At 41.4% G+C, this 15,641-nt stretch overlaps 1 protein-coding gene across 1 annotated transcript in view; it reads right to left on the bottom strand.

Annotated features, from left to right (window-relative positions):
- Positions 1 to 2,335: 2,335 nt before the first annotated feature.
- LOC311128303 (anthrax toxin receptor 1-like) overlaps positions 2,336 to 15,641 on the bottom strand; it is a 57,658-nt gene continuing 44,352 nt past the window's right edge. The window contains exons 12-19 of the mRNA XM_084160393.1: positions 13,837 to 13,906; positions 13,454 to 13,532; positions 13,167 to 13,262; positions 12,974 to 13,015; positions 11,345 to 11,440; positions 11,049 to 11,216; positions 8,499 to 8,579; positions 2,336 to 3,982 (exon numbers count right to left, since the gene is read on the bottom strand). Of these exons, the coding sequence (XP_084016519.1) occupies positions 3,545 to 3,982; positions 8,499 to 8,579; positions 11,049 to 11,216; positions 11,345 to 11,440; positions 12,974 to 13,015; positions 13,167 to 13,262; positions 13,454 to 13,532; positions 13,837 to 13,906 (1,070 nt within the window). The 3' untranslated portion in view covers positions 2,336 to 3,544. The remainder of the gene's footprint in view (positions 3,983 to 8,498; positions 8,580 to 11,048; positions 11,217 to 11,344; positions 11,441 to 12,973; positions 13,016 to 13,166; positions 13,263 to 13,453; positions 13,533 to 13,836; positions 13,907 to 15,641) is intronic.

Genomic DNA, 15,641 nt, shown 5'->3' on the forward strand with positions numbered 1-15,641 from the left:
GGTGGCTGACTAAATACTTTTTTCCCCACTGTAGGTGTGCGAGTATGTGGGCTGAGGTATATAAATGTTGGGGATAAGGAATAGGGGTAAATGTCTGTTCATTTTATTGTTGGCAGAGCATTGTAGCTTCCAAACGGTCACAAATGTGACCATGAATAAAACATGTTTTTTATTTTACATACTTTTCAATATAGAAATGTTTTCAAGCAATATGGATTAAATGTTAGGGCATAAGATTTACATAGTGGCATGTCTGGTAAAAATGTGGATAAGCATTTTCTATTAAGCCTTAAGGAGTTAACGGTGGCCAACTCAAGCGAAGTGTTCTAAGCATAGGTAGCTCTGGGCATGAATCTTATAGAGCAGGTGTATCGTCTCTGTGCCGGCAGGAACACTGCACCGGGTCTTGGCAGATGGTCAGTATATGCAGAGGTATTAAGGATATACAGTACAGTCGCTAATGAAAGTCTACACACCCCTTGCACAGTCTTCACATTTTGCTGCCTCAAAATGTAATCAGAAAAGGGATTAAATTAGATTTTTTTTCTATTGATCTACATAACCTTGCGGAAATAATTATAGAATTTTTTTCCAAATTAATAACATATAAAAAATGAGGATGTATCGATTGTGTATGTCTTCACACCCGAGAGTTAATACTTGGTGGAAGCACCTTTGGCAGCCATTACAGCTGTGAAACATTTAGAATAAGATTCTACCAACCTTGTACAACTCTTGGGGTAACATACTGTATATGAATTTTTTTTGGGTCAAAATTGCTTAAGCTCAGTAAATTTGGTTGGGAATCATTGATGGACAGCAATATTCAAACCTTGTCTCTGATTTTTTAAGCTCAGTCAGGACTGAGACTGGACCATTCAGGAACACTCAACACCCCTTGGAAAGCCATTCTGGTGAGTCTTTTGCATTCAAATTTGTGTAATTGCCACGCTGAAAAATAAAACTCTATCCCAGGGTTAGGTTTTCAGAAGAGGCGGGTTTTCCTTAAACTTTTTACCTGGCCTTTGTTCTCCTTTCATATTTATTTTGATTTTAACACACTCCTCAGTCCCTACCAGTGGCAAGCACACCCATAACATGATGCTGCCACCACAATACTTAAATATAAAGGGATCAACAACATTGCATTCATTCCACATTACTGGCCTGTATGACAAAGTGAAAAGAAGGAAGCCTGTGTTAAAAATTCCACTCCAAATGATCCATTCTGTTTGCAACAATGCCGTTGAGTGCAAGACAACACGGCAAAGACAAACTTTTTGGCCTAAATTAAAAGCTACAGGTTTGGGTAAAATCAAATACAACAAAACACAAAGAGAAACCCTCTCTATTTTCAAATATTGTGGAGGCAGCATCATGCTATGGGTATGCTTGTCATCGGCAGGGACTGGGGAGTTTGTCAGGATCCAAATAAATATGAAAGGAGCAAAGCTACAATAAAAAGTTAAAGGAAAACCACTTTCAAACATTTCAAAATGGTGCTGACCATTCTTCAACAACCTTTGAGGTATGTTTGCTCCTGTTTGGTGGCTATGGCGAAGTGTGGCCTGATCAGTGTGGATGTGACCATTTGAAATTGCAAAACTCGTGCAGCACATACCATACACATTATCCCTCTGGGCCACCATAATCACACAGTTTTTCAACTGGTCGTTCAGTACAGTACCGTTTCTATATGGGCCAGGGCAGATGAACTGAGAAAGCAGCAGGAGATAACGTGAGAGGGCACAACATGCTGAAACGCCCCTGGGCATTACAGTCAATCTATAATGATATTACAAAAACACAAAGCTCATTGTACAGGGGCTATTTACATTTACATTTACGTCATTTAGCAGACGCTCTTATCCAGAGCGACTTACAAATAGGTGCATTCACCTTATAGCCAGTGGGATAACCACTTTACAATTATTATTTTTTTTTGGGGGGGGGGGGGGGGGGGGTTGGAGTAAGGGGGGGGGGGGGGTAGAAGGATTACTCTATTTCCTGATTTATCACTCTCCAATGGACATCTCACCTCAAACCCTGTACAGACTTCTCAGTGCATTATTCATATTCAGCCATTTCCTCTGAGGCATTCTGTTTGAAGTTAAGGACTCGGCATGAAATAGCCTTCAGCGTCCTTACTTTTCCAATGTCATCTGGGAATCTTCAGACCTTTATCTGTCTACTCTGCTCTCTCTCATACAGTATGTAGTGACTGTTAATCAGCTAAGACACCAGATCATGTACTTTTGGTTAGTTCTAGAATATAGGTGAAGCTTTTCAGCAAAAATTATAATTAATTACATAACAGGACATCTTTATTCTGAAATTCAATATTTTATTAGAATCTGAAAAAAGGCCTCACTGGTTTTGGATACATTCTGTACATTCTATACATTAGTTGAAAATACTCAGTAAGCACATATTCAATACACACTTATCTGGATTGGAAATGGAATTAGACACTAGTGGATGCACAGAGATCCTCATTCCTGGTACTGCTGTAGGAATGGCGGCACAACAATGGTGACACCATCAAAATTCCCCATATAACAACAGCCAAAGGTCAGGTCAAAAGGTCAGTGTGCCCTGGCTGGTCCCTGATTGGCCAATGGTAGGTCAGCCATGCTGATTTTAAAGGCATAATCTGTCAGATTTGCCGATTTCCAATGGTAATTTTAATTAATGACATATATGACAATAATTCCTTATGAGCTTAGTCTTTTTTTGTAAACAATGTAAAGGTTCAAAATATCAATCAGTTCCATCTATCAGCTCAAGTAGCAGGATCTGGCTGTTGAAATCACATATTGTGCATTTAACACTCCACAGGACATGCTTTTCATCCCTTTGGCTTTAAGAACTCTTAGCATGATCTCTGTGTAAACAAGCAAATGAAGTCATCCGTTCTTCCCCAGTCAGAGGTTTTCCTCATTGCCAATGTGTCTGACATGTTTGTCATTCCTTGCAATATACTTATTGATTGATTTATAAAAAATGCATTCATTCATAATACACATATGTTTCTATCAATCAGCATGTAAGATGTACCTATATAACACATAAAGCCAGAGTTAAAAGCTGAGCCATTGATCCTTTAACTTATTAAATACTGTATGTTTATCCATTCTGCTAAAGATGGCAATATTCTGCTTCTATTGATTAAGCAAAGCAGTAAAGTGTTGGCATTATCTTCACTGTATCTCATGAGCCATACTCAAAAGTATTTCACTACCTGTAGATAGCTATATGGAAGTCTTACAGTAAAAAAAGAATACCAAACTTCCTGATCAGTTAGAATAGAGAACATGGAAAATCTAATGGAACTTTGTTTTACAGATCAATTGCTCAGCTTCTCTCTGAACCTTTGAGTGAAGTAAAGCTGGGCTTGCTGTTCTACTTGTCTATCTGTTGATAGTGGTTTGGATTGGTGGAGCAGAGAAAGGCAAGGTATTGGGGACATTTTCAGGGGTCCTCAGGGTCCATGCTGCTCAGTTCTTTGACAGATGCATTGGCCTTACCCCTTCGTTCTTTTTCCTCACAGGAATTGGTCAGATGGGTGTGGGGGAGGGCGGGAAGGGGGAGGGGCTCTGCATGGGGGTGAGGCCTGGGGGGGTGGGGGCAGAGAGCCAGTTGGGGAAGGGGGTGTGGCAGGGCAAAGGGGTGGAGGGGTGGGAGAGAAAAGGGGTGAAGGGGTGGGTGGAGCAACAGGTGGAGGAGGACTTACAGAAGTTTGGGGCAGAGCTTGGTTTGGAGGGGGGGTGTAAGGGGGAGGGGTGATGCAGGATGGAGGGGGAGTGGATGGCAGGGGTGGAAGAGTGGAGGTGGGAGAGGGGGGCATTTGGGAGAGGGTGCCATGTGAGGAAGCGTGACTGTAGGTGTGAGGCAGACTGTAGATGGGTGTGGACGGGCAGTGGGAGATTGGATAATGAGGAGTAGAGTAGGATTCCACCCGGGTGAAGCTAATGCACCTGCCCTGTAAGAGGAGAGAGGGATAAAACAGGGACGAGAGAAATCAGAGGCAGTCATCAGGGCCCAGTTTTTAAAAACTTTTTAGATCAGATTTTAGCAATCAGATTGGATTAAATGTTAGAATTTGGTATTTCAAAACTGAAAAATGAGATTCTGAACTTCTGGATAAGGATTCAGTAATCCAATCTGCCCTTGAATCAGGATTAAATGTTGTATTTGCATTTTTCAAAATTCAAAGGCAGTGATTAGTATAGTTTTGATGCAGGAAATCAGGATCATCTTCATCCCACTGGGAGGGTGGATTTAGAAAGGTGAAAGGCACTACAACCGAGAAATTTCAATTGTAACTAAAGTGGGGAGGCTTAAAAAACTTTTTTAAATCTGAAAACCAAAGCTTCATTATGTTAAATTTACTGCAGTACACTGTGGACAACCCTTCAAATTAGTGGATTTGGCTAATTCAGCCACACCCGTTGCTGACAGGTGTATAAAATCAAGAACACAGTCATGCAATCTCAATAGACAAACATTGGCAGTAGAATGGCCCATACTGAAGAGCTCAGTGACTTTCAACGTGGCACCGTCATAGGATGCCACCTTTCCAGCTATCTGTTTAATCAGCTTCTTGATATGCCACACCTGTAGGTGGATGGATTATCTTGGCAAAGGAGAAATACTCACTGACAGGGATGTAAACAAATTTGTGCACAAAATTTGAGAGAAATACACTTTTTGTGCGTATGGAAAATGTCTGTAATCTTTTATTTCAGCTCATGACATTTTATATTTTTGTTCAGTCACAAGAATAAAGGTACCTAGATTACAAATAATAGAGCCTGCATATCACTTATAAGTAAGTACACATGTATTTGACACTTCTCAATATAACAACTGAGCACATACGTATACTGCGGTCAGTTTAACATAATGAACCTTTGGTTTTCAGATGTACGAACATTTTTAAACCTTGTCACCTTAGTTACATTGACATTTATTGATTGTAGAGGCTCTCACCTTACTGAATCCACCCTTCCCATGGGATCAAGATAATCCTGATTTTCGGCATCAAAACGATCCTAATCACCTTTGAAAAATGCATAAACTATATTTAATCCTGATTGAAGGTCAGATTGGATTCCCTAACTTTTCAAAAGTTATCTGATCGAATTTCAGAAATCGGATTGGGTTAAATGTTCGAATTGGGTTTTTCAAAAATGGTAATCCAACTTAATATGTCCAGTAGATGGCAAGGCGTAGGCCTGTTCAAAGCACCGAAAATCCAGATTATGTGATCTTGATATTGTGGTATCTGCATCAGAATTATCCTATCCGATTATTTTCAACAACAACAAAAAATGGCTCAAAAACAGCCAGATCGATATGATCCTGGATTGCAAGAAAAATTGTATTACAGAATCCAGATACTCTGATCCAGATTAAAAGTTTTGAAAAACTGGGCCCAGTGATTTACTGATACATTGGTGTATACAGTATTGAACTATTTCATAATTATTACATAACTTTTTCATGCAAAGTGGATTTATAGATCTTAGAGAAGGGTCTGTAAGGGAATAGTTTCAAGTTTTATTAGTCATATGTACACAGGTTCCTTCTCAACAATAAGAAATAATAAAATATAAGAATACGAATATAAAGTAGATGGCTCAGTAGAATAGAAGACAGTTTTTAGCATAAGTATAATACAGGAAGGCACAATTTATAGTCCAATATTTACATGTGTTTTGGGGAAGGGGGGATTGGGGGGCAAGTGTTTAAATTGTGCAGTATTTAGCAATGAGAATAAGTGTCACGGATACGGCCGAGGCTGCCCCTCCTCCTCGCTCGGGCAGGCTTCGGCGGTCGTCGTCACCGGAGTACTAGCTGCCACCGATCGATATTTCTGTGTCTCACTAGTTCTGTCTTTATTTTTCACACCTGTTACTCATTAGGCTTATTAGTTTCCCTATATTACCTCTGTTTTCCCTCCTGGGTGTGTGCGTGATTGTTCTTTGTTACGTCGTCTGTTGAGCTGTTGTTTTGCTCTTCCCTGCGTGGAGGGTTTGCTATGGTTTACTTTGAGTCTAGTAAAGCCATTTATCTCTCAGTTCTGTGTCCTGCGCCTGATTCCGTTTCCCCACTTTACCCAGACGCTGACAATAAGAGTATGATAGCAGCAGTTGTGATGTGCGTGTGTGTGAATGAGTGTATATCTGTGTGTGTGTGTGTGTGTGAATGAGTGTATATCAGTGTGTGTGTGTGTGAAGGTGCGGAGAGTCAGTGCAGGTGGTCAGTACAGTTGAAGTGATCAGCAGTCTGATGGCTTGTAGATAGAAACTGTCTCTGAGGCTGTTGGTATCTGACCTCATGCTCCAAAACCATTTGCATGATGGTAAGGGAGTGAACAGCTCATGGCTGGGGTGTGTGGGGTCCTTGATCATGCTGCGGGCCTTCCTCAGGCACCGTTTCAAGTAGATGTCCTGGATGGGTGGGAGCCCCGTACCAGTGATGTACTGGGCCATCTTCACCACCAACTGGAGGGCCTTGCAGTCGTGGACGGCGCAATTCCCGTACCAGACCGTTATGCAACTGGTCAGGACACTCTCGATGGTGCAGCGGTAGTATTTGGAGAGGACCCAGGGTGGCATGCCGAATTTCTTCAGCCGCCTTAGGAAGAAGATGCACTGTTGTGCCCTCTTGACGAGTGGTAGTGTTGTTGGTTCATGTCAAGTCCTCTGTGATGTGGATGCCGAGGAACTTAACTACTGACTCTCTACTGCAGTCCCATTGATGTGGATCGGGGCGTGTTCCATCCTCTGCTTCCTGAAGTCAACAATCAACTCCTTTCTTTTGGTGGCGTTGAGGGAGAGGTTGTTGTCCTGGCACCACAATACCACAATGACAGTTCACTTACCTCCTCCCTATAAGCAAGCATAGAATGTGTTAAGCTCGTCTGGGAGGGAGGCTTCGGTGGGCACCACACAGCTGGATTTGCCTTTGTAGTCTGTGATAGTCGTAGTCCTTGCCACCTGTGTCACGAGTCTGAGTTGTCAAACATCAATTGAAGTTTGAGTCTGTGTTAACTTTTTGCGTCCCTAATGGATTTGCGGAGCTCGTACCTGCTTGCCTTGTACATGTCGCACACCACTGAGTCATCAGGGTTCGTTATGCTGCCATTGAATGCTGCAGTACGGGCTCTCAGCATGGTACGGATATCTCCATTCATCCAGGGTTTTTGGTTGGGGTATGTACAGATTGTTTTCGTGGATACATTATCATCAACACATGTCCTAATGAAGCCTGTGACTGACGATGTATATTAATGGATGAGTCCTGGGTGGATGAATCTTTGACCAATCTCTCATTATCATTGTTTTCCTTTCTGTATATTATGCTGACTCCATCTTGTCTTCTGCTTGGCTATAAATGTCAAATTCAGTCAAAACAACAAGGAGATTTACTGAGGTAGCAACAGCTTTTGAAAGATGGGAAGAGAGGGAATTGTGTGGATGGTTTGCCCCGTCCTGCTATCCACAGCTGTCATTGAGACCATATAAAAACAAAACTCCCAGCTAGGCTTGAGTTACGGGAAGGTGGGGATGTGGGTAGTGACTAGTCATCTGTCCTTAATGGCTTCAGCAGATTTGAACACATTCCTTCAGGTTGGAGCAATATTAGCACCTCAGCTTCTTCAGCCTGTATATGCCAGGATACATTATGCCTTCCTCACAGCCGCTCTGTCTGTGCACCGTTATTATTACTATCAGCTGCAACCTTTCTAGTGTATTATTTACTGCCTGGCTGGAAATATTTTAAAAGCATTTAGCCGGGGCAGATGATTTAATGAGGAAATGGGCACTGAAGGCATTCAAAAGCAGTTTAAATTAATTTAGGGCTTTAATTGGCTTCCAAAATTGCCAACGTGATGAGTTTGTAAGGAGTTAATCAAAATTCCCACTCTCCTCAGCTGCCTGGTGGAATAGTTTTGATGGAGAAAAAAAAGTTATAAAAGACTGCTGGAAGAACCATTGCAAAAAAAGTAAAAAGTTCAAAAAGAGAATAAAAAAGAAAGATGGTGCTGAAGCCTCCCCCCTCTCTATTTTCCATTCTGTCTGCTTTGCTCCTCAGGCTGTGGTCTTGGCTCCAGATCTTATTCTTTCCCTCAATTTTCCAGGGGTTTGAGTTGTTTCTGTTGAGGATTTGCAACGGAGTGGGCCTAGGCATTAGGTAGTGTGGTCTCTGCCTCCTAAACGGTTTCATCTGATTGCATTTTTTATGCTTTTCTTACATAACAGTATAATGAAGTGCTGGGCCAGTGGGCCTTATCATCCCCTAGAAGAGCTCTGAAGGAAAAGCCCCTGTAAGCTATCCTTCTCTGCCCTACAGGTAAGTCACACACTGGCTTTCTTATTGAGTTGCTAAAAGTGCCTTCCATGACTCCGCATATCCTCGTGTCATCCCATACAGTGCAGTAGCAAGTGTTGGATGTGTCTTTCTCTATGCCGTTTATTTTTGTGTCTTACCTTGTCTCCAGGATAGGGTCTCATCAGAGACACCCTATCGTAGCCTTTCCTCAGAAACACCCACAGAGCATCCAGCTTGCCCTGAACAAAGATGGGCACAATACATTAAAGAGAAGAATGTTACATAGTTGATGACAATATGATAATAACAATATTTCCTGTCTGCCTGCCTGAATGGCTGTATGCCTGTCAGTTGCTTTACTCCGCTCTGGTTTATTTCTATTCTGTATATGCCAGTATACAGGTCTGTTGATCAGTCTAACATCTATCTGTCTGTGTCTGGCTGGCTGTCTGGTGCTGTTTAACCATCGAAAGCTATGCCCCATGACATAATAATAGTCAGTGAGGAGAGTAAGTAGAGATAAAGGGGAAGGAATGTATTGTGTTGGGACTAGCACCAGCTTCCCTCTGCTCTGCAGATCTCATCTTCCTGAGGTCAGCTCAGTTCATGTCTGGTTCATATTACCACTCATCCAGCTGACTGAGACGTTATGAAACAAACTTCCTGGAAACAATGACACTACAGGAAGGCTGCAACTAATTAAGAATTGTTTTGATCATAGACTGGGTTTTGATGGGGGTTGGAGTCAATTCTGAATTGAGTTGCGAATTTCTCTTTAATTGTAATTAAATGATTGAATCTTAATTTAATTTGAATTGGTCATACCCCACAGGAAGCAGAATTTAAATTTGAATTAGAGGAAGTAGAATGTAATTCAATGAAATTCAATGACATTTAAATTGCTTATTTATACTACACATCACCATGAAAATGTTTATACCAGGTAGGATAAGGTTGAAACATTCTCATTCTCCTAAAACAATTTAAAACAATTACAGTGGTCTGGAAATATTCTAAGATCAGGTTGTGGGTTGTCTATAATTATTAATAATTCCCTTAATGTTTTTAAATATCAGAAAAAAACACATTTCCCAGAATGCATTAGATCGGACACTGTAGTATGGAAGGGAACAATCTAACATCTCATGACAAAGAAAAATTACTGTTTGACGTCTGAGTTACAATCAAACTAGTATTTGAAATGGTATGTGTATTCTTTGCATTCATAGGTGGCATATCCTTTTGATAAAATATTTGTCAAAGGAATGAGACTCAGGTTTCACATCTCAGTTGAAATGCTTTGAATTAAATTATATTTTATTCAAATTCTGCTTCCTGTCGGGTGTGGCCAATTAAAATTCATAGTTTGAATTTAATTACATTCACAATTTTCCTAATTGACCCCAACCCTGATGGGTAGATAGTTTGCACTTGATAACCTATGCCTAATATATACAGTATATATAATATGAATATGTGCCATTTAGCAGATGCTAAGTGACTTAGTCATGTGTGCATACTTTTTTGGGGGGAGGGGGGAATCAAACTCACAATCTTGGTGTTGCAAGTGCCATGCTCTACCAACTGAGCTACAGAGGACCACAATGGTAAAAGTTTACTAACAATGTTTTCCATGGAATTTAGAGTGCATATGATTGTATGTGAGTAGAAGGTACTGCAATTTTGTTCTTGTTTTTGCCTCCCTCAATTCCCTAAAAATCTACCTTGTATGGTAAACCATGTAATGTTTAAGATTTTTTCAATTAAGTGCATTTGATTGGACATTTATTTTAATTGAAAGGTACTGCAATTTTGTTGTTGTTATTCCCCTACTCAACTAGAAAGTGTACCTTTTTATGGTATACCAAGGAAATGTTGAACTCCTAAGTACAGGCGTACCCAGCTAGCACATAACGTTCTGAGAACCATATGTTTCTTAGAGCTTGAAGAGAGTGTGGTTGTCCTATGGTTATTTTGCATACAACCTTCCCACAATGTTCTGGGAATTGTGCGGGATACCCAGCTAATGCATAATGTTCAGAGAACTATACATTTCCAAGGTGGGAATTTCAGTACTTCAGCATAACGTTTCCTACAGGTTTCCTCATAGTTCTATTTAAAGTAATGTTCTCAAATTGTTCAGAGAACATTAACAAACAATGTTCTAGAAAACATTAACATTCAAAGAACGTTCTAATAATGTTATTTTAAAACATATACATTCCATTCTCAGCGTCAACAAAACTCTCACTAACCTCTATCTTGTTAAGCGTGTTCAGGTGTGTTGGCTGCGCCCACTAATAGGCCACACCTGATCTTAATGAGTGCTTGTTTCCTATGAAATGGGGTCTGTTTGAATAGACTAAAATGAACAGCTTTGTATGAGTAAAAACAACATGAGATGCTAGCTCCATCCCAGTGGCGCAGTGGACTAATTCCTTGGATAGAGAACAGAAGATCATGGGTTTGAATCTCACTGAAGCTGTGCCACAATAAAAAAGAAATGTGTTTGCATGATAAATGCCTAAGTAAATGAATTTCCATGTGTCCTATCTGTGCTTGGAGTTCAAAACAGTTAAGCTAGCAGTGTTCTTATACGTTTTATTGAAACATGTTCAGAATGTTATTTAATTACCTTCAAATAACCTATAATTAACATAGCTTCACACAACTTCCAAGGAACCAAATATGCTAGCTGGATTCAATACCTTTATAGGAGAGTACCACTTCTGGGGACTGATAGGTTTGTGCATGCCATTGTTAAGAGTGCGTGTTGGTGGAATGTCAAACTCCTGCTCTGGCATCTTGACACGGGCATTCTTGGCTTTCTCAAGTTTGGCCCCCTCCTCAGTGGAACCCTTGTCACCCCAGCGGACCTGAACAAGGACAAGCAACAACAGCCAGTCAGTGCCAGGGGCATGGTAATATAATGACCAGAGCTGAGCCATAGTTGGATGAAGGGCACACCAGTCCGAGTACAACAGTCGGTGAATGTCTTTCTCACCTCCATTCTCTTGATGCCACCCACACCTCGGCCACCGTAGTATGAGGCATCCACAGTGGGCCACCTCTTCTTGGGACAGCCGTCCTCGTCCTCATCCTTACAAGAGGGAAAAATAGATCCCTCAGATGGTAGCCTTGCCCTATAATGTTCATAATATCAGATGCCTACCACTCCCTTCAGCCAGTTCAAGTCAACAATACCAGTGGTATTGTTCCAAACAAGTAAGGCAGGAGTCATGCTAAACTTGATGTCCTGATCAAGTTTGTATTTGTATTTATTATGGATCCCCATTAGCTGCTGCCTTGGCAAAATTAAGGCAGTTATACATTTTAAAAACATTACAATACATTCATAACAGATTTCACAACATGAACTGTGTGCCCTCAGGCCCCTACTGTACTACCACATATCTATAACACAAAATACATGTGTACGTGTGTATAGTGTGTATGCTATCGTGTGTTTGTATTCATGTGTCTATGTTTGTGTTGCTTCACAAACAGTCCCCGCTGTTCCATAAGGTATATTTGTATCTGTTTTTTAAGTCTAATTTTACTGCTTGCATGAGTTACTTGATGTGGAATAGAGTTCCATGTAGTCATGGCTCTATGTAGTACTGTGCGCCTCCCATAGTCTGTTCTGGACTTGAGGACTGTGAAGAGACCTCTGGTGGCATGTCTTGTGGGGTATGCATGGGTGTCCGAGCTGTATGCCAGTAGTTCAAAAAGAAATAGGTAGCATGGCATCCCTGTGTGGCGTGGCCAGGGAGTTCCCCTGTTAGAAGCTCCAGCCACGTCTGAGAGCCTGAAAATAATTGTAACTAAACTTGTAGCATAACTAAACTCCTCTCTCTACCTAAAGAGCTGGGCTGCTATCCAGTTTACTGGACACAAAAAAACACAAAATAACTATCATAAACAATCTGCCCAGTCTGGTCCTGGCTGCATTCAGCACCATTGAGTGGAGCTTGCCCTCAGTACAGCTAGCTGGATACACCGGAGAGCCCAGCAACATTGCCCCTCTCAATACAGCTGCAGTCCAGTCACCTTCTTTGTTTGGCTGTCCGCATGCAGACAGAGTTCTTTGGCATGAGCGCCAGGAGACCAATCTCCCCTCACAAATGGTGCTGATGCAGCCAGATCAGGACCTTGCCTGATTGACTGACCTTGTGCAGATGGAGTCTTTGATTATTTTGACCCCTGTAAGTTATTTAGCTAAAGAACAGACTTTAGCTAAGCCAGTGTGTGAAACCTCATTTAGCCCCACCATGCCTCTTTGTGTTGACTTTGTATTTTCTCCCATCACCCCCTCTGTGCCACTCCCTATGCCCGGCTATATTTAGAACCCAACTCACGTTGTTCTGATCATTGGCCTCTATACTAAACATCTGCTTCTGTCGGGTCAAAATGGAAAATGTCAGCTGCGAGTCAATAACTCAGTCTAATCCCCATTATGCTTTTACAGGTTCTCATAGCTCTTTGAGGCAGAGGCTGCCGGCTGTTTTCAGATCAGACAACAGGAGACAGAAAAAGACACAGAGAGTCTGATTATATGGTATGTTAGTGGCGTTTCAACTCTACAGGAGGCACAGGCCTAGAGACAGTAGATAAGAAAAAAAGCTTTACTCACTGAGCTGTCCTCCATTACTGGAGGTGGAGGCTCATGGATGATCTGCAAAGATGGAAAAAGAAACAGAATCCTAATATGCTGTTCCACAGGAGTTAATGAATATCCTGTTGACTCATGCATACATGGCATAGTCTCTGCTGGAGTACAGGAAGTGGTTTTGAATGTGAGAGGGTGATAATGAGAGATAGGTTACCACTGTGCAGCAGAGAGGCCAGAACCACCAGAGCAGAGCCAGCGTCAGCAGGAGCAGCAGAATGAGCAGAGCAATGGCCAAGAACGTCCCATCAGACTGGGGGAGGCAGAGAGAGGAAATGAGGTTAGCACCGGGTGTACTTACTGTACAAGCTCTATCACCTCCTTGGAATAGATACGGAAGAGTAAAGTACTAAAATTAACCATAGTATTAGAAACATAATACTCCATGTAGCCATGGTTGAGAGATGTTCCTGTGTAGAGAGGTGGAGAAGGGTTGGTACTTACACAGCTGACTGTGGTGATGGTGACGGAGCTAGATATGAAACTCAGGCCATTGTTCATACTGACGTGGAGGGTAGCTTCCCTGTGGGAGTTGAGAGTGGGGGATGGGGGAGGTGAGAGAGAAGGGATGGGGGAGGTGAGAGGGAGGGAGAGGTGAGGTGAGAGGGTATAATTACCTGCACTGTTTATTTGTTTTGCTCTAATCAACACATCCCTGTTTTCATTCCAGAGACCAAGGATAGCTGCTTTTCTGAGAAAATACTGTATTGACTTGAGAGCAAGAGAGATGTAATTGTGGGTATGTAAACAAGGAGTGCATTTCATGAGTTGGGTTTGGCATGCATCAATTAAAGCAGTGGGGATGTGAGAGTTAAAGAGTCACTTACGTCCCTTCCTTCTCCAATACGGGAGCTGGGCACAGAAGGTAGGTGTCTCTCACTACCAATGGCCTTTTCACTATGGGATTATTGAAGAGAACACTTTGTATTATGTGTATATATCAATACCTAATACTGTATACAATAGATAAGTCGCCTGTATATAGATAATCCCCCTGATTAGAAATCCTATAGCTATGCATCCAGCGAGAGGTGCATGGAAATAAAAACAAACAAAATAGAGTACTGTAGCTAGTTAATTTACAAACGGTACTATTAAAGTAATTATCATAGTTAAATGATCATAATTTCAAAAGAGTTGTAGTGCAAAGAGTGTTTCAAAGAATATCTTTCAAATTGAAATACATTGAGACAAATTGTGAAAATTCCTCCCTTATTGTCTTTCTAGACCTTCTTTACTTGTGGAAAATAAATCAACTGAAGTCCTTCAGAGTGAGTGTGGTTTATGTAGCCTGGCTGAGAGAATGTCAGGAGATCCACATTTCCTCTGTACATCTGAGAAGCCTTAAGTATTAAACCAGTTGAAGCAATGCGAGGTGTGTGTATGTGTGTAGAGGGTGAGGACAGACCCCCTCTTGCCAGCCTGGTCTCATAGACTATGTGTAACATAGTAAATGTAAATCCAGGACACCCAAATGAGTATGATATGTTGCATTTGGTCTGGTTACAGTACATAAGACAGGTTACTCAAGGCAAAAACGAAAGGAGGGTTGTTGGTTGGGCGTATAACGCGAATGTCTAGCAACCCAAAGGGTGTGTGTTCGAAACTCATCACGGACAACTTTAGCATTTTAGCTAATTAGCAACTAACTACTTACTACTTTTTAGCTACTTTGCAACTACTAAGCATGTTAGCTAACTCTTCCCCTAACTCCTAACCTTAACCCTAGCTAACGTTAGCCAGCTAGCTAATATTAGCCACACCAAAGTGGAATTCGTAACATATCATATGTTTTGCAAATTCATAACGTATTGTACGTTTTGCAAATTCGTTACATATCATACATTTTACATTTTAGTCATTTAGCAGACGCTCTTATCCAGAGTGACTTACAGTTAGTGAGTGCATACATTTTCATACTGGCCCCCCGTGGGAAACGAACCCACAACCCTGGCGTTGCAAGCGCCATGCTCTACCAACTGAGCTACAGGGGAATTGTAATTCGTAACATATCATACGAAATGGATGATGGACATCCACAAATTAATAGATACCATAGGAAACGTAACATACAGTATCATACTAAATGGGTGTCTTGGATTTACATACAGAATAATACGAGACCAGGTTGCTCTTGCTTGTGGCCAAGGCAAACATAGCCCAATTTCCCCTACTGCCTGAGGGAAGAATGCAGAAATTAGACTTCAGTGTAAGAATCGGACTGCTCTCTATACTGAAGATTGCCTATTAAAGGTGTCACGTTCGTTGATTGAAGGCTCGGACCAAGGTGCAGCGTGGTAGGCGAACATACTAATTTATTAAATGAAACACAGACAAAATACACACAAACATAAAGTTCTGCAGGCTACAACGCAACCATACAAAAACAAGATCCCACAAACTAAGGTGGGAAAAAGGCTGCCTACGTATGATCCCCAATCAGAGACAACGATAGACAGCTGCCTCTGATTAGGAACCATTCCCGGCCAACAAAGAAATAGAAAAACTAGAATGCCCACCCAAATCACACCCTGACCTAACCAAATAGAGAATAAAAGGGATATCTAAGGTCAGGGCGTGACAAAAGGATATGATTGCAAGTCCCTGATCTATTGGAAATTACAAAATTCTA

This window comes from Coregonus lavaretus (assembly GCF_964263955.1).
Source record: "Coregonus lavaretus genome assembly, chromosome: 4".
In the NCBI taxonomy this organism is placed as follows: Eukaryota; Metazoa; Chordata; class Actinopteri; order Salmoniformes; family Salmonidae; genus Coregonus; species Coregonus lavaretus.